Source organism: Cimex lectularius, unplaced genomic scaffold (assembly GCF_000648675.2).
Source record: "Cimex lectularius strain Harlan isolate CLEC.00 unplaced genomic scaffold, Clec_2.1 scaffold84, whole genome shotgun sequence".
Classification (NCBI taxonomy): domain Eukaryota; kingdom Metazoa; phylum Arthropoda; class Insecta; order Hemiptera; family Cimicidae; genus Cimex; species Cimex lectularius.
The window spans coordinates 1,086,127-1,109,236 of record NW_019392631.1 but is presented as its reverse complement, the minus strand read 5'-3'; the positions used below and the strand labels follow the sequence as shown (position 1 = coordinate 1,109,236).

Below are 23,110 nucleotides of genomic sequence, written 5' to 3'. Positions count from 1 at the left end.
ATGGTAGCGCTGAGTCACTCCTGTATCGTTGTGGTATTTTTCTTATGCAATTATGAAGTTTTACATAAAAAACTTCCTTTAGGTCTGTATTAACCTCAAAAGTTACAAAATATTGATTCAAGTGTCTTTACCGCAAGGCTCATTCTTTATAATTTGCGTAATTTACCCTCGATACTCTCGCCAAACAATCTGTCAATGAAGGGTCAAAGGATAGACTTTAAAATGGCTGTGACGCTTTCATTGAAAATAGAAAAAACTACAAAGAAATGTATGGAAGGTTAGGTACTCTGAAACCCCAAAGGGTAAATTTTATAAATTTATTCACCCGGAAATACTGTCATTATGGTATCTAGGAGTTAGTTTGCCAAAAAAAAACAAAAAAAAAAACTGCAGAACCATCCACAAAATACATAGTATTTATCATCATATATACTACATATGTACATATCGTCAAAAATATCCCCATAAAATTTGACTACAAGATAGCCCGATATGCGATGAGTGCGGGGACGAGGAGACAATGCAACACGTTTATGAACTGCCCAAGTTTCAAAAGGAAAAGACAAAAGTTTTTTGAAAAATTATCACGTTTAGTGCCATTTCCTTTTAATTATTCAATGCTGTTGGGTTCTATCAACGTAACAATCTATTTATGTATACAATTGTTTCTAAATTTGTTACCATGCTATGGCCGCAAAGTGGCTAATAAAAATAATAAAATATATATTGTTTTTCCAAGCAATGGATGCATTTCCTCAAATTTTTTTAAAACATAGATGTTGATTGCTTAACACAGTGTAAATATTCAGGCACATTCATAAAAAAAGTGTATCTATTTGCAGGACTGTATATTTTACAGTTAAGTTCTGAAGAGATGTTAGCTGTGGGTGTTGTTGTAACAATAAAACAATGTCTGGGTCATTTGAACTGTAGACGGGATAATTTATGCTTGGAGAAAAAGAAAGGGCTTTTTTCTCAATAATTCTTTTTTTTTCTTTTTTAATAATTATTTCATAAAATTTCAAAATGCGTGTATTAAAACACTTGATGGGTAACATTTATATTTATGGAATGAACAGAATTAATGCGTGGATCGATAAAAATTTGAATTATACAGGGTTTTTAATGTTAAAATGACTTTCTTCTAGAAGAAAAATGATGTTGAATAAAAACTTGTAAAATACAAGATTAAGAAACTTTCGTATCCTCAGATCATTATTTAAAATTTCAGTATAATCTCAAACTTTTCTAGAGCTGAATATTTTATTTGACTGTTAGAGAAAATTAGTTTTATTAAAAAATGTAAAAATCAAAGTTGCCAACATCTAGATTATAATACATTGTACTGATTGTTAAGATTCATATTTTCTCTTTTCCTTTGGAAGAAAAACCAACACATATAAAAATATTTTGAATTATTAATAAACAACAACATTTATTTTATTTTTTGTTTGCTAGAATCTATGACATAAAGGCAATTGTAAACAAGGATGTTTTGTTTTTTTAATAAATTTTTAATTTCTTTAAGTTCGATAGCGCTTTTCTTTTTCTGTCCTACTCCCTTTCTTATAAGAGCATTGTTCCGAGTCAGTTAAGCACTGAGCACTTATCACTTTCCCCTGGGATTCGTGGCATTCGCAGCTGCACTCTTCGGGGTTAACATAGCTATATACAACACTAGAAGAAGATTGCTGCTGACGTAAGGGCAGGGTGGTTATCCTCCTAGGGGTTCTCCTTCTCTCCGGTTGTTCGTCAAACATTACCCATTGGGAAGAAGGCCCAGAACTTCTAGGGGGCAGAGGAGGGGGCGTGTTCGGCGGAGGTGATTTTGTCGTTTTTCCTTTGCGCGTCTCTTTTGGGCTTTGTAAGCATTCTTCTGCAAATTGCATCCAAGGCTTCGGTTTCCCCGGACTTCTAGATCTTCCTAAAGAGTCAGTTCTGACAAAAGTAAAAACATGTTAATTTAAATAACGTCTCGCAGGGTAAACTACTAAAATACATTAAATACAAGAAATTTTTTACTTTATTGTACTAACAACTACAATGATGTTTAAATAAATAATTTAATTAATTTGATTGATACCAAAACTAATATAATTTTTTAAAATTTTTTACTTGTTTTTAAAAATATAATTTAAATATGTATAAATTCTTTTAATACTATTTTTCAAACATCTACTTTTCATATGCTTGGGGAGGGTTTCCAGGTTGCTTGGAAAAATATCGACAGTGTTGAAAGGTTGATTCTTCTAGAAGAAAAACAGACAATTTCCATACACATTCATTTTTTAACTAGGCTAGGATATTAAATGCGACAGTTTGAAAAAGTAGACGGTAGAAGAAAGTGGGGGGTCAAAGTTGTACAATGGCATGTACATCAAACATAGATTTTTACAAAGCTCTCAACAATACAACGTAGAATGTTGCAAGATACGTGTTTTGTGATGCAGACATCTTTTACAAAGCAAGCGAGTTGGGGGTCTATTTATTAAATAAATAGATATTGTTTCAACTAAAATTTCCCGGGAATGTTGTTACTATCGGTATTATGCAAAACTATAACTTACCAAGTCATGCGTGACATTGTGCGAACACTACACATTGACAGAAAACGAATATATGGATCAAAAATAACATACCTGGACTCACCTTGGAAGAGTAATTTGCATCTTTTCACTTTGTGACGGTTTCGTACCATCATGGGTTGCAGCATATTCTTCTAAATTGGAGGGTTGTATCGGTGTCGTTGATCTTGGCCTTTCAACCGGGCATGTCTTGACTTCTGACATTCTCTGCCTTATCGGTATTATCGGCATTGCCACTGATCTATTAAAAATCACATTGATTTTATTTAATTCATAATATAATGTTAATTTGTTTTTAAAATTTACCTTTCTTGTGGGAGTGTTGTTGGTACATAAGGCAATTCTTCTTCTACAGAATCGGTTTGTAAAAAGAGTCCTTTCCTTTCTTCATCACATTCTTCTTTGGGTTTTTCTACTGGTAATTGTTCAACTTCTGACTCAGAAGATCTTCTCTCTTCTGTTTCGTCTTTAATAACTTCATCCCCTTGGGATCTGTCACTAATCATTTCTTCCAATAAAGGTTTTTCTTCACTCGGTGATATAACAAGGCTTTCCATCGGGGTCTTTGATGTTTTAACTATTCTAATCGGGTCTTGAACAACTTCTACTTGTAATTTTTCTATTTTGACAGTTTCAACTTCTTCCTTTTTCTTAACAATTACACCACTTTCTAAAGGTTTTATTATATTTTCTGAACTTTGGGTTTCTTCTTTTTGAACCTTTACCACTTTTTCCTCTTCTATTTCCTTCGTAGAAGAATGACTTATAGATTTTCGAACCCTCGGTTCATATTCTAAATCTTCTAACTCTAATCTTTCTATTTTTTTAGAATGTGTTTTTTCTTGAGCGATTGGCTGAGGAATAGCAACTACTGCAGGCGTATCTTTAACTATCTCTTTTCTATCTTCTTTAGACACATCAACTATTACTATACTTTTTCCTGAAATGTGGTTTTCTGACAGTGGCATTACTATAAACAAAAACAAATGTTATTACTGGTAGTTAATCAATGGATTTTTAATTAAATTTTTAATTAAATACACTATTTTTCATGGTCCACTTGACCAATTAATTTCATTCAATTAATTAAGATTTTATGTTGAGATAAAAAAGTCAGTGTCACAAGCGGGATTCGAACCCACGACCTTCAGCTTGATACGCCGCTACTCAACCACTTGAGCTATCGTGACTTCGATACGACATTTGAAAAATGGCAAAAAAGAGGGAAAACTCAAAAGGTGCGGTTGAGATGGAAGTTAGTGCCCGAGGGGATCGAAGTCACGATAGCTCAAGTGGTAGAGTAGCGGCGTTTCAAGCCGAAGGTCGTGGGTTCGAATCCCGCTCATGACACTGACTTTTTTTATCTCAACATAAAATCTTAATTAATTGAATTTAATTAAATAGTTTGATCTAGTATGATAAAATTCAATATCATTAGGGTAAAATGTATTACTCACTTGGGCTTTTCTGCTCATAATATTCCTTCTGTACATTTTTTTTTGGTTTAACTTCAGTTTCCTCGACAACGCTGATCGCTTCCGGATCGTACTTCATCAGAGGTTCCGTAATACTGTCAGGCGAGTGCAGTGGGATTATTATCGAATCGACATTCTGAAAGTGATTTATTTGTAATTACTTTAAACGATATGCTAAAAGACAAGTCAGTCTCTCACCTCATGTTTGAATTTAAATTCTACATTTGTGATGTTTGGATCGATGGAAGTTTTCTCATGAGCTGACCGCTTTTGATGAGTGGGTGGCGGGATTTCTTTGACATTCTTTTTGAAAAACGCGCTGAACATCGATTTATTGCGCACATCCTTTTTCAATCTGTCTGACGAACCTAAGGAACGTAATTTAGAAATAACTGTTAAATAAAGTAGCATAAAAGTATGAAATTCCTCGGGATAATAAAAAAATAAAAAAAACTTATCAGGAAGTCTACAGGAAATGTGAAACTAATGTAACCACAGCCAAAGGTGGCCATTTTAAAAATGCTTTTTTTAAATTGTGTTTCAATATACATTTTTTTTACTCATTTGTATTTACAGATTTTTGTCTTAAAATAATAATAAAATAAGGTTTTAATAATAACATTTCATGAAGTAGAATAAAGTAAGGGTAGACAATGTGAAATGATATAAGACATATCTAGACACCGAAACATTTATGACAACTATATATTAAAAAAAAGAAACAACTAAATTAATAAAATAAAATGTTAAAACATAAAAAGTTACACATAAAAAAATTGTATTGACTGCGATAAAAAAATATATGTTTATTCATGGAAATGAAGTAGGCAAACGATGAACATCCGTGCTTAACACAAACAAGTGCCATTGCTCAGTTAAGTGATTTGTCTTTACAACATGAAAACAACACGAGCTTCTAAATTGGACTTGCCTGACGCTAGTGTAGATTTTTTACAACTACCGTATGAATCAGAACTTCTTCGGAACAAATTAACTCCCCTAGCGAAGGAAGCGGCAGGAGAGGGTGTTTTAGATTCTTCCCTTGGCAATTGTGTCATACTTTGAGCCGGCCTTCCATTTTTTGATGAAATATTTAAAGTAGTGGGCTTGCTAGACTTACTCGTGGGTTCGGGGCTCCGAGGTTTTTTTGGAACCTGTTTTTCCCGTTGTGCGTTGGCATGGCTATCATCCGGCCAAGGTTTAAACTGCACATTTTGGCCGTTTCTAAAGCTATATTTTTTTGCATTTTCAGTCTTTTCTCTTTGAATTTCTTCATCGTCGTCTCCGTGTAATGAGATAAAGCGAACCAAATCACTTTCTTCGATTTCCGGTTTATTGCTTTTAGTGGATTCAAGTTTTGGTTTGGTTTGTTTAGCTTCGTCTGTTTTGCTGTAGTCGATAATTGGTCCCTTCAGAGGAATGTATATGCCGTAGTCAGGGGTGAAAGCGTCGGGATCCGCAGCAGTTTCCTCGGTTTTTTCTTCTTCCTTATCACTTTGATCCGCGTCTTCGGGTTCGTCGATAGATCCATGGAGAGGTATAATACGTACTAAGGCGTCTTCATCTTTCTTTGGCTTCGGTCTAGATTGTTTTAAATTGGCTCTTGCTGAACTACTCCTGGGTTGAACGGAGTGGGTCCCACCTGATGGTTTTGACAACCGTTCGCTGGCCGATCTTGGTTTTGTCCTCACTTCTAAATTTCCGCTTTTACTGGATCCACTTCTAACATTCAACGTAGCTTTTCCGGTAAAAGCTTTATTTGTACTGCTCGCTGGCATTTTGATCGATTCGTCAGGTGGGAGTACAGCACCGGTGATGTCGGTTTTTCTGGCGAGCAACGTCGCTTCTACACTTTCGTTAGGGGGGTATTCGGCCTCTAAGCTTACAGTGGGAATTGGTTTTGGACCACAGAAAGACGTTTCGAGGAGCATGCGATGGGGAGAAGAGCACCTCGACGCTTTTGAATAGTTAGAAACTGCAGAAAGATGAGACTGCCCTGAAACACGAGACGCTGCAGATAGGTGAGAGTTGCCCGATACCCCTGAGCCTCCAGATACATGTGAAGCTACCGATCCTCCAGAGGCTACCGATCCAATAGACGATAACCTACTTGTCCTTCCGCCGAGCAAAAGCAATCCACCTTCGCTACAAGCCGAGTCTTTTCTTTCTTGGCTCTCTTTCTCACTTTGCGCTTCCAAATCATATTTAGTCACCTGAAAAATTGATTGACCATTAATCATTATGTAATTTGCAACTGATAGTGAAGAGGATAGTAGAGAAAGAAAAAATACATGTTTGAAGCCTACAGCTTGTTGTTGATGGTGCAACTTTTTTCTTCTCGTTTTTTTCTCTTCTTCAGGGTCTTGAAAATCCAATTCCTCAGTGCTGCTTCTCAACTCCATGGCCATTTCTTCAGAAAAACCGAGCCCGATTTTAGATCCACTGGCTCCTTCCACACCTAACAAAAAAATTATTATATACCTTGAAGTTTTTATGATTCAAAAATAATTTGTAAATCACCTGCAAAGAGCTCTCTTTCAGGGCTGCTGTCGTCATGATGGGAGGAGCTGCTCGCTCTGGAAATGTCGATCCTAGGAGTGATGCTCGGCCTCTGACCAGAGCCTGACCCAGCAGGCGTCTGGTCTTCCTTTATTCCCGGCAGGGTGAGTCTACATTTATCATCTGGGGGGCTTTCATCGCTTAAATCTTCGAGGGATGCAAACGGTGCAAAACCTTTCTTCTTTCCGTCTCCTCCCGCATTCCCAGGCTTTCCTTCCATCTAGTCTGTGAAATTGAAAAGCAAAAAAATTAACAAAGAAACTAAATCCGTAGTGTCTCAGAACATAGATCGAATATTTGACTTAAACAATAATTTTAACAGCAGAGGATCAATTTAGAAATTTTTAACTAGTAACATAATACAATTTCGTGTAATCTGAAATCTTGAAAACATCTAGATTAATGGATTTTCAAGTAAAGGATTAGTAAAGGAAATGAAGCAAAAGCAAATTAATTGTTTTATCAATAAAATTGTGGGTGGTTTTTAGGCAATTAATTAACTGTATTTTCAGTGCTGAGAATTATTTGTCTGTCGTTATACAAATTATGAATATTTTTCTTATAGGTATACACCTCTTTTAGGAGATTTTTGCAGGCTGCTTCTTATTTTGTTGGGAAAGGCTGTGCTTCTATTCCCAGCATTGAGCATACTGGAATCTCTCAGGTCAGATTGTTGGACACATAAAATGATTCTCTTCCATTCTCTTATCTCATCTGTCAAATTATATTGTTCAGAGATCTCCAGAAGATTTTTGGTCGTATTACTGAATTGGAAAAACTAAAATTTTTAATGTACTTATTAAACCTCTCGAGCTGTTTTGTCCGATTAGAAACAGGGTTCCTCCATCCGAGAATTTAAGTGTTCAAAAGAGCTCTGAATTTTTGGCAAAAACTTATTGTTCCTACCTGATGGCTCCTTGGAAAAAGCTTGCTGCGTAAGACGGTATCCCCTAAAAGACAATAAGAATGTTCCTTCAATTGGTTTACTCATCTACACAAAATTATTTCTATAGGATCACAAGAGTGATGGCAAAAGTCCTAATATCCAAAAAATGACTTAAAAGATTTAGAAACTATATTCGCTGCATATTTATATTTACATACATTGAATCAGATAAATGATAATTGTACTTCGAGTTTATTAATGATTAATAATTAATAATCATTGGAATAAAGTTCATACAGTGTTGTAAGGTTTTTTGTAAGTAGTAATTTGACTATTTTTCTACCAGAACAATTTTTTTGTTTCCGAAAAAAGACTTAAAACCAGCTTAAACAGCAGTTTCAAAAGCAGTTTGGTCTTTCTAAAATATTGTAAATTACTAAGATTATATTCATATTACTGTTAAGATCCAACTACCTACATATACCATTAAGGGCTAAAAAATGTGCAAAAAATAACTATGTTTTCACAAATTACACCAAGCCTAGAATCGAATAATTTTCGTACAGACTTTTCAATTAATTAGAAATCCCATAATGTTTATAACTGAAATGAATCATCATTGATGACTTCTTTGATCTAGGTTAGAAGCAAGGGATGAATGGACTTTTGGTACAGCTCGTGCCTTTGCCCTTTGACCTCCGCCCCATTTCGACTTCCATTTCATTTTATTATTTTTCAAATGTGAACCACTGAGTCCACTACAAGGATATACACGAATCAATCAGGAATAAAATGCTGTTTTATATCGTTGTGAGGATGAGCTTTCGATAATAATTCTTTGAAAGAAAGAACAAATTTTTAATTTATATCAACATAAAAGAGATTAATTTTATGATTTTTTCATATTAAAAATCAATTACAAACAAATTGAGTAATTTTATTTCTAAAGAAATACCTTTAAAGAGTCAAGCATGCAATAAATGCGGATAAAATAATGAAGAAACTATATCAACTTTTGTGTCTTAAATTAAATTTAGAACAAGCCTCAAAGTCTTGGTAGTAAAGTTTTAAAGGCACTTAAATTTTCATCTTTCAACTTTCGTGCCAAGGATCATCTTCGAACCAACAACTTTTGCTGGTGATTCTCATACTTGTAACTACTAAGTTTAAGTTGGCTCTAAGTGCTTCAGAATTCTGATAAGAAAAAATTGTTCTGGTAGAAAAATAGTCAATTTGCTTGCAAAAACCTTACAACGTTGTATGAAGTGTATTCTGATGATTTCATTTTTCAACCGGGCATTAACTGTTTCTAATTGAGATACTAGGAGTAGTGTGATTTATATTATACAAAGATGGTTTCACATAAATATAAAATACTTTTTGTTTCAAGCAATACTTTTTCGTTTGTTATTTACCAGTTCATTCAAATAAATATTTAAAAAAAAAAACGCACTGAAATTTCTTCCTCTTTGTGAAATATTGAACACAACATTGAGTTCAAAATATTTATTTTAAGGGTATCTATTTGTTCAATGAAGCTGAGAAAACAGAATAAAATTACCACCAATTTACGGAATAACAAAAAAGCCACCGTTTAAGACGTTCGTATCATGTATGATTTCACCGATTTTACTTTTTAGCCTCAAAAGTTGAACGTTTTACCAGTGTCTTCATTAATACGTGGATGCTAAGCCATCAAGGCCCATCAGGCATGATTGCTAGTCCCTCTGGCCCCTTTATGCTTTAATGTGTTGAGCGTTTCCAACCAACCGGTATACATAAATAATTGCAATGCGGGTAATATTAAGGTAATTTTGAAGGAATCAAAAGGAAATTTTTAGTATTTTAGGCGAAGATTTCAAAACTTTTTTATAGTTGCGTCGGGGACAATTTTATTAATTTGCGTTCATTTATCCGTAATTTTTAAAAACAGTTCTAGCCTTTTACATATTAAGAAACGGTTAGGAGAAAGAAGGAAAATAAAAGGATTAAACTAAATATAAAATTTTTATAAAAGAGTATCTATTTTAAAGCGCTTTGTAGCCCATAACTTTGAATGAATAGCTTTTAAATAAAACCGTACAGTTCAACTGCCGGCATTTCATCAATTTTGTAAATATTTGAAGGTAATTTCGGAAAAAGTTTTAACAACTGTTGTTTTAAACATCTTCTAGTCTAATATTCCAAGTAAATATTAATTCTAAGGATTATTTATTTAAATGGTCTGATTGGCCAAAATATAAAGCGAGGGTAAGCGGACAACATCGTTTAAATTTCTGCTTTTAATTTACAAAGATTCTAAGATTATGTATAAAACCCTATATTCTCATCTATCTAAGGAATGTAAAAATCAAGTATTGGGGGACTCGAGACTGTTATTAACATACTTTTTTTGGTCTGTTTTACGTTTATGAGTAAATTAAAAATATATTATTTACACATCGTGAGATGCGGTCTAGTGTGATTTAGGTTTAGAAAAGCGTTTTCTTTATCGTGCCAACGTTTCGATCTTTATTGAGATCATCTTCAGAGCCTGGGATTCTATACAATGATGTACATAATACAGTAAATTTGTGTTTGTCAGATTACTTCATATTTATTTGTTACTGGTGTCGGTGCGGGGAGAGAGAGAGAGAGAGAGAGAGAGAGAGAGAGAGAGAGAGAGAGAGAGGAGAGAGAGGAGAGAGAGAGAGAGAGAGAGAGAGAGAGGGGGGNAGAGAGAGAGAGAGAGAGAGACAGAGAGAGAGACAGAGAGAAAGAGAGTGAGAGAGAGACAGAGAGAGAGAGAGACAGAGAGAGACAGAGAGAGAGACAGAGAGAGACAGAGAGAGAGAGAGAGACAGAGAGAGACAGAGAGAGAGAGAGAGAGAGAGAGAGAGAGAGACCTTGTTTTTCGAAATGAAAGATCCCAAACCAGTAGTGACAAATAAGTCTGATGAAATCTACATCAGAAACAATAATTACATCGGAATCACATCCCAATATATGGATAAGAGGGTAAAACAACATATCTAGGATGTGCATCTATCTATGCAAATAACCCAAACAAAATCCTACACCACTCGCGACCCCCAACTTTGAATACCAACATAATTTCGATTTCAACAATCCAAAACTATTAAACAAAGAACAAAACAAACATAAACGTAACTTTTTAGAAATGGTTTACACCAACACATTATCAATTACAGAACAGACACTTGTAAACTCAGTCGCAGCTACGCCTATATCATCAATCAAATTCAATATAGATAACAGACATGTAACACACAAAACCTATAAAACAATTATTACACATCAAACAATTCTACATAGCCTAAATCTTCAACAATTTATCTCTCCTTTCCCTAATAATCTCATCTATAATAATCCCGTAAGAATAACCAGGCCCGAATGTCAAAACATTACCTCTATTTTACATTGTCGGTCCCTTTCACCTCAAAGAAGCCTACTCCTCTTAGAAAAATGAATTTCTATCCCTTCCTTCTCAACTGCTTTAAAATCAAACATATAAACAAAAAACATTAATATCTCACTAACACTCCCAACACGACACATAACAGTGAAACATCTACATAAAAAACACACACTTTGAGTGAGTACAAATACTTTGATTAAACTTAAAATTTCTGTATTGTGTACATCGTGGTATAAATCCATATTCACATCTTACAGTTTGTATAATTTAAACTAAGTTTTAAATTCCAAGCCCTGAAGATGATCTCAATAAAAATCGAAACGTTGCCAAAATAAAGAAAATGTCTTTCTAAACCTATATCACACCAGACCGCATCTCACGAGCTCTAAATAATCATTAATTAACGGTAACTAAATAAACTAAACACTATGCATTCAAAATATATTTTAAGAATTCCCAATGGACATAAAGAAAATACGTTTAAGCCACGAGTGAACCTCAAAAGATAGTAAGTACAACTAAAGTAATTGGTAAATTATTATTAAGTTAATTATTATTATATTCTTGGAATAGACAATGGGAAAAAGTTTCCTTGCTGGATGTTTATCTTAGATTTGTATTAAGTACCATTTTTTACATTAAATTCTCGAATTCCAATGTCTATTTTGCCTACTTACCATAAGTTTCCAATGGTTCTAGGAAATTTATTTGAAAGATTTTCGCCGACAAAATGCTTCAGGCGCAATAGATGAAAATTCTATAAGTAAATAAATACAAAATCACGTGCATAATTTACACAGTTACAAGGATTGAATTACAGCAAAGCTCAAATAACAAACGGACAATATAAAGAAAACGCCACAAACAAAGACCTAACTGCCCTTAATTGGCTATTACCACAAAGAGCTTGGATCAAACAAAGACTTAATAGTAATTGTTATTTATTTTCTTTTTCGACACAATAAAAAACAAAACAAAAATCCTTTTGGTAGCTCTAGATAATTTTACAATTTTATAATTAGTTTATTTTCTTTAAAACGCCAAACAAAAATTAAAATAATTAACAATTAAAAATAAGTTACATTAGATATTCTTCATTAGATTTCGTGGTCCGATTGACCAAATAACATCTTTTAATGAATTAATCTTTATGTAAGGTATTGATTGAGATAAAAAAGTCAGTGCCACGAGCGGAATTCGAACCCACGACCTTCGGCTAAATACGCCGCTTATCATAGATGATCATGTATGATATCACATACAGCAGCGGCGTATTTAGCCAAAGGTCGTGGGTTCGAATCCTGCTCGTGGCACTGACTTTTTTATCTCAACCAATACCTTCCATAAAGATTAATTAATTTGATATAACTACGAAGATTAGATAGAATAGGCGAATACTTTTTTTCAGATAAGAACGTATTCACTAAAAAGATACTAATATTAAATAAATACTACATTTATCAAAACTAAAAATACAGCTATACCAAGTCTTAACAAAATAGGCGGACCAAGGTCATTTTAATTTGATAGTTTCGTAATTAAAAGTTTATTTTAGGAGGAATTTATTAATATCTTAAGACGATAAAATTGAAAGTAGTGTGAAAGGACGAAGTTAAATTCTAAAAACTCCCTCTAATAAAACGCAGCGAAAATACGCGGACCGATTGGTGTGAGAGTTCAAACTGCTAAAATTACTAAATTACATAAACGAGTGATGGAGTAGTCGATATTTCTCCATCACCCTTTCAACCTATTATATAACTAACCTACTGGAGGGACGATGAGTACGCTAGTGGCACAAAATCTCTCAATACCCACTACATACGATAATACAAAATTGTTTCCTCCAGGAATCGGAACAGGGGACCCAGGGGTTGTGCTCGACCACGATTGTCATATAGGGTAGCATCCCTACGCGCTCTCTATACGATGCTACATACTTTTGACAGTGTATATCAAAGCATAATATTTTTCTTTAAAATCTGTCAATTGTAAATTTCCGCAGACGTGCTATTTGCCTTGAGTACTCAACAGTTGGCACCTTCCTTTGGTACACATATGGATCTATAACACAAGAAGGTACAGGGGCAGGAGTATTTGGACCTGGAATCTAATACTCAGAACCCATGGGAAAACACATCTTCCAAGCTGAGATTCATGCAATGGAAAGATGTACCCAACTCAACCTAAGAAAAGGGTACAAAAACAAGAAGGCTATCATGTCAGATAGGCAAGCAGCTATCAAAGCACTAAGCTCAAATATCATTAGTTCAAGGATGGTGTTGAACTGCAAAACCAAACTAAACATACTAGGTACGCAGAATAAAGTCAGTCTCTGCTGGGTCCCAGGACACATGGGAGTAGAAGGCAACGAGAAAGCAGATACCCTTGCAAGAAAAGGGATAGGACCCGAACCCTTCTGTGGCATAGGAACCCACACTATTAATGAGTATCTCAGACAGAAGAACAAAAAGAAAATGAAGGAACAATGGAATTCACTCATTGGACACAGACAATCCAAGAATCTCTTAACAAAGGAAGGAAAGAAATTACAGAATGTGTCAAGGGAAGCAGGAACAAACTGCGAATCCTAATAGGATTCCTAATAGGACACTGCAAATTATATGGTCACTTAAAGAAAATTGGAATAATCCAAGATGGCACATACAGATTCTGCAAAGAGGCAGAAGAGACACCAACACATCTACTAACAAACTGCGGAGCTACACTAGCACCCAAGAGGAAATAATTTGGGATGTATAATGTGACCATAGAAGAGAATTGAACCATTGAAACCGGGCGTATTAATCAAGTTTCTTCCACGGTGATGAAGAAAGTCTTACTTCGACTTGTTCCCTCGGCCGTCCACTACATTTCAACGTTTCGCCGATGACTTGGAATTTCACGAATTTCAAAATCAAGTTTCTTGATGAAATAGGACTCAACGATGTGCTTTGGACAGAGCACGAGGGATACGACAGCTCTTAAAGGGCGCAGTATACAATACCCTGAAACCATATCTACATCTACATCTATTTGCCTTGAGCTTTTCGTAATTTCACGACACGGCACACACATTACAACGGCCTCAGATCAAATTTTTTATTACTCTGGTTTACCGTTTCATTTGAAGCGCCCATTGTGTATTATACAGGGGAAAGTAATTGGTGAGACTTCAGGGTTATAGCAGATGGAAGCAAAGGTATGCTTAACACTATGGAATATTCGCCGTCATCGACCTCTCAGAGGCGACTTGATCAAGGTGACTGGCATTTCCAGGATCTTCATTGCTTATAAATCTGGGGGAATGTCACGTATGCGATTCTTACTTACTTCATTGGAGGCAAGAGCATATATAACATATTCATCAGTAACGGTCACTTATTTGAACAATGGGTTCAACTATGCTTCAGCAATAACTTCGCTGACGGAATCGGTGCAGACTAGGTAGGTGGAATAGGATGATATAACAATTTTATTATAAATTTTATTTAGTTTTTAACTCTAAATAAAAATTTTAAGAGATTCTGTAGAAATTTCTGTTCGAATAAATATTCTGACAATTATATACGAAAGGCTATCATCAAATGCGTCTAGAGAAAGTGTAAAGCCAAAAACGGCGGACCAGGATGATCAAGAATCCTATAGTAGAACTAATTATAATTTAATTTTCTAGACATTTAAAAAAAAAACTATTGCAAGCCGAATACCTAAACGTCCTGACCTAAATCGTCAAGGCATCACGGGCGATGATCGAGGACCAATACCTGACAATGCTTATTGATTCGGTTTTTCTCCTCAATAAAAAAATTCCAGTTCTCCACCTTTCATTGACATTTTATTAAAAAATTCCATATAAAAAATGTAATGAAAAAACCCACAAAACGTGTCTGATTAATTTAAAGCATGAAATGGGTGATCAAGATGACCAATGATGAACAAATCTCTGTCAGACATTTGGTTAATATTTAGCATTGGGAATGTTTATGTAAATTCCAATCCAAATGCATAAGGTTTTTTTTAGCCGATCTTATATAAAATGTCAAACGAGCTTGACAAACGTATAATGCAGATTAAGATGATAAGAAACAATAAAACTCATAACAATAAATATTTCTCAATTAATTAAGGTTTTTAATTGAGATAAAAAAGTCAGTGTCACGAGCGGGATTCGAACACACGATATTCGGCTAGATCCCCGCAGCTCTACCACTTCAGCTATCGTGACCTTACACACGAGAGGTCACGATAGCTCAAGTGGTAGAGCAGCGGCGTATCTAGCCGAAGATCGTGGGTTCGAATCCCGCTCGTGAAACTGACTTTTTTATCTCAACTGAAAACCTCAAGTAATTGAAAAATATTAATTGGTCAAGTGGACCACGAAAACTAGTGAATTTAATAAATATTTTGTTGAATTCGTGAGGAGCGGTGAAGAATGAGGAAGTTTAGAAAAACAATTTTTTTTCATTTTTTGCCGACGTTTCGACCTTTATTCGGGCCATAAAGTGTGGTGCTATTCTTGTGGTGTCATATTGGTTTTGTGTGAAAGTGTTGTGACAACACGTCGGCAAAAAATGAAGAAGGGGTTTTTCTAAACCACCTCATTCTTGACCGCTTCTCACGACTTGAACAAATTATGAAACAACAAGTCACCAAGAAAGACTCAAAAATAAATATTTTTCGTCAAATATTATTTCTTGATTGTAAATAATTTTGTTCTGCAATTACTTTAATTTGATTAACATTCAAATAATCTTTATGTTATTTGAATTTAAGTAAACGCGCCTGGCAAACTCATAAATCATATTGGTGAATTTGTAGAAAACGAAATTGATTTGATAAACTTTTGCTTTAAGTACAAAGAAATAATGTGCTGATCAGTATCATAATAAATGACAAATAGCCGCTATAAATTAAATATTAGTATATTATATTTACATTAATAGTTAGTGTTTTTTATTGTTTATATTGGTTTTACTAAAAAAATTAATATTAGTAATATTTCTATGTTTTATTTTCAACTTTCTTAAATCAAAAATAAACAAAATGTGGCAATGCTCATAGCACGTAAAATAGATTTTTCCAATTCTCGAAATACAATGGAGTTATTTATTGTGTTTTACGTATTAGACCGAGAATGTATGTCAGATTCGTCTGATGGTTGGTGAGGGTAAAATCAGGTCTTTTACAGTGATTTTATAGTGTTGTTCCCAAGATAAGCAATTATTATTATTTTATATATATACATATATATATATATATTTTTTTTTTAACGAGGGTTTGCAACAGCAGAGGTTACATCAGCCCTCGGGGTGCCGGTGTTTTTGAAAAAAAGCCCATTTATATGTCGGGTTCGAATGCAGGGCCGCTGTATTCGAACCCGGGATCTTTACCTCACAATGATTAGCGCCGTGTTAACGCATAAACCGTTGCGGCCACCGACACCCCCCCATCCAGTATTATTCCCAAGAAGTTTGTATTTGAAACCACATTTAATTTTGGAGAGTCATATGCATCATTTTCATTACTAATTATCCATAGGTAGACCCGGAAAATATGAAATATTCGAAATGCCGAAAAAAAATTATTATACGTTTCGAATTTATCAGTTTTCCAAGTGAAAACAACAGTGGGTAGTTATTTATTTAGTGAATGTATGAATGAAATTTAAAAAAATTCAGAATGGCCAGACACGATCAGACTGCTTCGACGTATTTGATAAATGGAAATTTCTTTACTGTTTTGATGAGAAATTACGTTCTACAATATCGTCTTAAAAACCGCCAGAGAAATTATAAAAATGGTATTATTCTACGTCCTTGAAGATTATACAATACAATTAAAGAGAGAACAGAGAGGTCAAAAACCAATATGACACCACAAGAATAGCACCGCATTTTATGCTCTGAAGATGACCCGAATAAAGGTCGAAACGCGGGCAAAAAATGGAAAAGGTGTTTTTCTAAACTTCCTCATTCTTGATCGCTCCTCAAGACTTCAGTAAATTTCTATATTGAATTATGGAGGAATTAACTTCTACATTAACGTCATAAAAATGCCAGTTTAAATTATTAAAAAACTGATATTATTCTACGTCATTGACGATTACACAATATAATTAAAGAGTGTATAGGCAGATAGTTTTTATAAATGTAAATTTCTTTACTGAATTACAGAGAAATTAACTTTTACAATAACTTATTTAAAAATTTCCAGACAAATAAATTAATATTCTGTACCGCTTTTGACGAATAATTTTATTTCTCCGTCTTTTTTTTATATTTTTAATTTTCCTTAGCAATTCACATTTTTTTTACTTTTTAGGCAAAGACTCAATTATTAAACGGTAAAAAAACGAGAAACTTTGGTTAATAAATAAAAATATATACACATCAAGTTATATTACAAGTGGGTAGAATTTTTTGCCAGTCAGTGTATTTAAATTTTCTTTGTATGTTTAAACGACGCATATATGGACATTCTAAAAATTCTAACTTCTAATCTTCTTTGGATAAATGTAATTTTTTAAGAGAGAATTTAACTTATAGAATAATTTTTTTAAATTCCCAGGCAAATTATACATAAACATTATGTAAACACTGCAGAATGGAAATTTCTAACAATTTCCATATCATATATTTTTCATCGTCATATATTTTAAAAACCACCCAGTATATTTTTTCTGTTCGAATCGGAAACATAATATGCACAAATTCAACTTGATCTGGAATGAGTGCTTATGTTTGTAACTACCAACTGCTAAAATAAGCCTCTTTTGTTTCAGAAAAGTTAGATCGAAACTTGTAATATACTTCAATTAATTAAGGTTTTTAGTTGAGGTAAAAAATCAGCGTCACGAGCGAGATTCGAACCCACGATCTTCGGCTTGATACGCCGCTGCTCTACCACTTGAGCTATCGTGACCTCAATCCACTCGGACACTAACTTCCCATCTCACCCCCAACCTTTTGAATTTTCCTTCCGAGTGGATCGAGGTCACGATAGCTCAAGTGGTAGAGCAGCGGCGTATCTAGCCGAAGATCGTGGGTTCGAATCCCGCTCGTGCCATTGACTTTTTTATCTCAACTAAAAACCTTAATTAATTGAAAGATATTAATTGGTCAAGCGGACCACGGAAACTAGTAAACTTGTAATATACAATTTGTGTTTATGTCTGCTCTAAGATTCAACGATTTTAGCCCAAATCGTCCAATTTTACAATTAAATTATTCATGTCGTCTATTTCCGCGAATAAATATTACAATTGAAGTTTTGAATTATGAAGTTATTTCAAATTTCAACTGGGCTGAATACATTATCGTGTTTAGGGGATGGGACGGCGGAAATATTCCACGATGCAATTTGATTTGATCACTTTCATCATTCAACACCCCCGCAATTCTGCTGATTTGTACGATTTAGTGTTGATTTTTTTGTAGCGCCCATGTGCATTCCACGTCTGCACTGCGTGAACAATCCGTATAAATCAGCCGGCAGGACTCTTTTGGAAATATCGCCCACAAGGGGAGGCTTTATCATACGATGAACACACCGTTTGAATGGCTGTTTTAAATTCAAAAGTCAGTTAATGAAAAAAATCTAAATCTCAGTTTATACCTTATAAAACGTCCAATACGAATACCAAACCAACTTAAAGATTTATTGCAATCCTGCTCAAAAAAAGTGTGCTATTTTTTAAAATTATAGTACAAACCAGCAAAGCATCTCCAAAATATATTTTGTTTTTACCCAAATCAATCTTAATCAGCTAAGAAATTTTATTTTGTCCTACATCCAGAAGCTTTTTGCTGCAAATAATAACAAAGTAACGTTGTAGCCACTTCCTTTCTTATCTCTAATCTTTTTAGAAATCGATGTTTTTATTCGTTCATTGGAAACAAAACTCGTCTCTGGCACCAAGTTGTTCAAAGTAACACGATATTCTTAATAATTCTCAAATTTCTTAAAACGGGAAACAACATTAGCCGAGTTGCGACATCTCACGTATGATCTAACTTTCGGTATTTTCTCATAAAGTTTAGTTGGACGTCGTTCCTTGTCTTCCAGAAAACAAAATAAAATCCCATTGAGCACAAACAATCAATCATAAAAAAACAATAAAAAAAGGGATTTTTACATATATGAATTACGAAAACTTTTTTAACCAAATAGTAAATATCAATGCTGACAGTATTCATACTTCTTAATAGCAATGATAAACGTGGGGTGGGTATGTTGTTCAACTACTTTAAAAGTTAGTTCTTACTAATAATTCTTTCATACTACTATCATTTAAAGCAGTTCAAATTTCTTGTCTTAGAGATTCAAAACGTGATACCACTGATATTCCCCGTAAATGTAAATAAAAAATGAATTGGCATTGTTTATGCGTAATTCTGAATATTATTGGTACATATCAATCAATGTGTGGTGATTAGTGACCGTTAATTGATAATTATTCAGAAATCGTGAGATGCGGTCTGGTGTGATGTAGGTTTCAGAAAAACATTTTCTTTATCGTGCCAACGTTTCGATCTTTATTGAGATCATCTTCAGGTCTTTTCTATACCGANGTTTTTATCTTTATTGAGATCATCTTCAGAGCTCAAAGTGTTTGTCTTGTGTGTAATTGTGCCATTCTTGCGTGTCGTGTTGAGAGTGCCACACTTTGAGCCCTGAAGATGATCTCAATAAAGATCGAAACGTTGGCACGATAAAGAAAAGTTTTTCTGAAACATATCACACCAGATCGCATCTCACGATTTCCGAATAATTATATCAATCAATATTGATCATATTTGATATGAATTACGATGGTTTTAAGTTGAAAATGTAGTAGAAGTTAATTTAGCTTAAAAAATAAACGTGGATGAAAGTGATGATTCATAATTGCCATTGCTAATTGCTGAATGATAACAGTGATACTGTTTGATATTGTTTATAATTTTTTTAATGATTAATAAATGTTAAAAAATTAGGTATGAAATAAAAACCGAGAAAAAAATACAAAGACTATACGTGGAAAAACGTAATTTGTAGTAATAACGGCATATCGTAACTGTTTATTGTATTTTTATGCTGAAAACATTCAAGCTATTGTTAAAAGCATACTAATATAGGAAATGGTTTATTTTTCATTTTTCACCTCATTGACTATGTTGATTTTATTTTAAGCCTTCAAAAAAAGGTTTTTAGACAACCATAATGCACAATGACAATAAAAAATCAAATATTATTAGTTGTACTAATAAAAGTCTTATGTTTAGAAGAACAGAGAGTTGAAATTATATTTATGTTGGTAATATTTGGCATTAATTGTATATTTTGGCTGAATAAATGAATGTAGGTATTTAAATAATAATGTATTATGTAATAATATAATAATTTTCAATTAATTAAGGTTTTTAGTTGAGATAAAAAAGTCAGTGTCACGAGCGGGATTCGAACCCACGATTTTCGGCTAGATACGCCGCTGCTCTTCCATTTGAGCTATCGTGACCTCGATCCACTCGATCGCTAACTTCCCATCTCAACCCCACCTTTTGAATTTTCCCTCCTTTTCGCCATTTTTCAAATGTCGTGTAATCTATTTGAGTCTCGGCGACAAATGAAATGACCCCGGAGGGAAAATTCAAAAGGTCAAAAGGTGGGGTTGAGATGGGAAGTTAGTGTCCGTGTGGATCGAAGTCACCATAGCTCAAGTGGTAGAGCAGCAGCGTATCTAGCCGAAGGTCATGGGTTCGAATCCTGCTCCTGACACTGACTTTTTTATCTCAACTAAAAACTTTAATTAATTGAAAAATAATAATTGGTCAAGCGGACCACGAAAACTAGCGAATTTAATAATAATAATCTTTTCTAATAGTAGGAAAGAATGTGACCGAGAAAATATAAAAAGAAAGAAATATAAAACAAACAAATCATTTATGTACTTAGATACAAAATAGGGTTGAGTCGTCAAATTTAAAACCAAAGGAGTCTAATGACTATTCGACTCTATCCAAAATTGGCTCCTTCTTATGAACAATGAACTATGAAGAGCGAACCAGGCCACAATTGATTTTCTGTCTCTTGTCGTCTCTTTTGTAACAAGGGCAAACGATCATTCGCAGAGTGTTAGAAATAAATAACATTTCGGCTAGTTACTTAACACCCTCGTAGACCAAAGAGGATAAAAAGCAGGTTATTCATCAACAGAAGAAAAGAAAAAAATCTATAAACCAGTGAAAAAAACTGATTCGACGGTGTTCAATTATCTTATTGATTGTCGCTTCACTTATAAAGGTAGCCATAGAAATGATTTTATCAGACTTGCGGTATCGATTTTACTACATCATCACATTAAACCTACCTCAGCAAAATTGTTAGCACACATCCATTTTTCTACCTTACAACCATGATTTGAAAATCTAATCTAATTTTTGTAGAACTTTCTTAATAATAATAAATATTTACTTCGCCAAAATGGAAATTACAAAATATAATACGGCTTTTAGATTCGAAATCGAATAATAAAAAAAAATCACATAATAATAAAAGTAATTTGTTATTTTTCCATTACAGCCTGCTTTCTGTAAGGATAAATACTTACTGTATATAGAAGGAGTTGCAAAATTAATCATGGCTTTTATTATGATAAAACAAACAAAAAGTAATATTAATTTAGAAAAAAAATACTTTGAGAAATTCACTAGTTTTCGTGGTCCTCTTGACCAATTAATATCTTTCAATTAGTTAAGGTTTTTAGTTGAGATAAAAAAGTCAGTGTCACGAGCGGTATTCGAACCCACGGCTAGATACACCGCTGCTCTACCACTTGAGCTATCGTGACCTCGATCCACTCATTTGTCGCCGAGAATCAAATAGATTACACGACATTTGAAAAATGGCAAAAAAGAGGGAAAATTCAAAAGGTAGAGTTGAGATGGGAAGTTAGTGTCCGAGTGGATCGAGGTCTCGATAGCTCAAGTGGTAGAGCAGCGGCTTATCTAGCCGAAGATCGTGAGTTCGAATCTCGCTCGTGACGCTGATTTTTTACCTCAACCAATACCTTTCATAAATATTAATTAATTGAAAAAAAAAAGTTAATTGGTCAATCGGACCACGAACCGTAATGGATTATTTTTTATAGATATACATTTATTGATGTTTTCGTTGCACCTGCATTCAATTCAAGCAGAGGTGCAATCATTCAATACGGGAAAACAGTAAAAACAGCTATTTATTTTATGAATGAAATTGATTAAAAATGCGGCGGCATAAATATTCAAAGGAAAAAGAAAGAAAAAACGGAACGCCATCGGAATATTAAGAAGCAGGGTTTTCCTGCCCGATAAAGGAAACTGGATTTGAAATTTTAATAGCACCAGCCGTCGAAGATCTAAACCTTAAAAACAACTTTTTCTTTGTTCTGTCTTCTTTGTTTACATAAGTAGGTCATTAATCAAAAAGCGTGTCATATTGGTTTTGATTATCTTTTGTTATGAATATTTAAGTTGTCTCCCCTATTACCGCATTAGATAAAAACTATTTATAATATCATAGTATAATGTGTTTTTACATAATCTCAACTGCAATCGACATTTTTTAGTCGTTCTAAGAGACGATCTAGCAGTAAGAATTTCAGACCAGGGTGATCAGAAATCATGGAGACGATCAAGCTGCTGACAGAAAAAATACAGTGGTTAATCATTTATTTCTTTAAAAATTAAAATAATTAAATATTTTGAATTATTTAATTTGATTTAAACAAACAGTAAAGAAAGCAATAGAAGATCTTTTATTTACGTTAAACATTTTTAATTTTTGTTTTGATTTTTATTTCTTTATAAAAAAAAATGTTATATGTCCTTTTTAAAAACTGCCTAACTTTTAAGTAATTTATATTTCTGCTTTAAAATTTTATATAAATTTTACAAAAAATTTAATTCTAAGGTCTGAGAGAGAGAGAGAGAGAGTGAGAGTGAGAGAGAGAGAGAGTGAGTGAGTGAGAGAGAGAGAGAGAGAGAGAGAGAGAGAGAGCGTGAGCGTGAGCGTGAGAGAGAGAGGGGGGAGAGAGATTTTATTTGTAGCAATAACTTTTAAAGTTTTACGAAAGCAGTTTGCACTGGACTTTTTTTTTAACAATTCTTCTTATTCTTTCATTATTTTTTCATAACTAAAAAAAAATATAACGGAAAGTGCATAC

The 23,110-nt window shown here is 33.8% G+C and overlaps 1 protein-coding gene and 1 non-coding gene across 8 annotated transcripts in view; one reads left to right on the top strand and one right to left on the bottom strand.

Moving 5' to 3' along the window:
- Nucleotides 1–1,415: 1,415 nt before the first annotated feature.
- The window catches only part of LOC106662874 (microtubule-associated protein futsch), a 39,779-nt gene continuing 18,084 nt past the window's right edge, over nucleotides 1,416–23,110 (bottom strand). For 2 of the 7 annotated variants that reach the window (XM_014387300.2, XM_014387298.2), the window contains exons 3-10: nucleotides 6,581–6,844; nucleotides 6,352–6,518; nucleotides 4,992–6,273; nucleotides 4,259–4,428; nucleotides 4,043–4,196; nucleotides 2,892–3,555; nucleotides 2,650–2,826; nucleotides 1,416–1,938 (exon numbers count right to left, since the gene is read on the bottom strand). In XM_014387300.2, the coding sequence (XP_014242786.1) occupies nucleotides 1,524–1,938; nucleotides 2,650–2,826; nucleotides 2,892–3,555; nucleotides 4,043–4,196; nucleotides 4,259–4,428; nucleotides 4,992–6,273; nucleotides 6,352–6,518; nucleotides 6,581–6,839 (3,288 nt within the window). In that variant the 5' untranslated portion in view covers nucleotides 6,840–6,844 and the 3' untranslated portion in view covers nucleotides 1,416–1,523. The other 5 variants (XM_014387299.2, XM_014387301.2, XM_014387302.2 and 2 more) reach the window with 5 other exon arrangements.
- Nucleotides 3,863–3,935, top strand: Trnae-uuc. The gene has a single exon. It is a non-coding gene; the product is annotated as a tRNA-Glu (tRNA).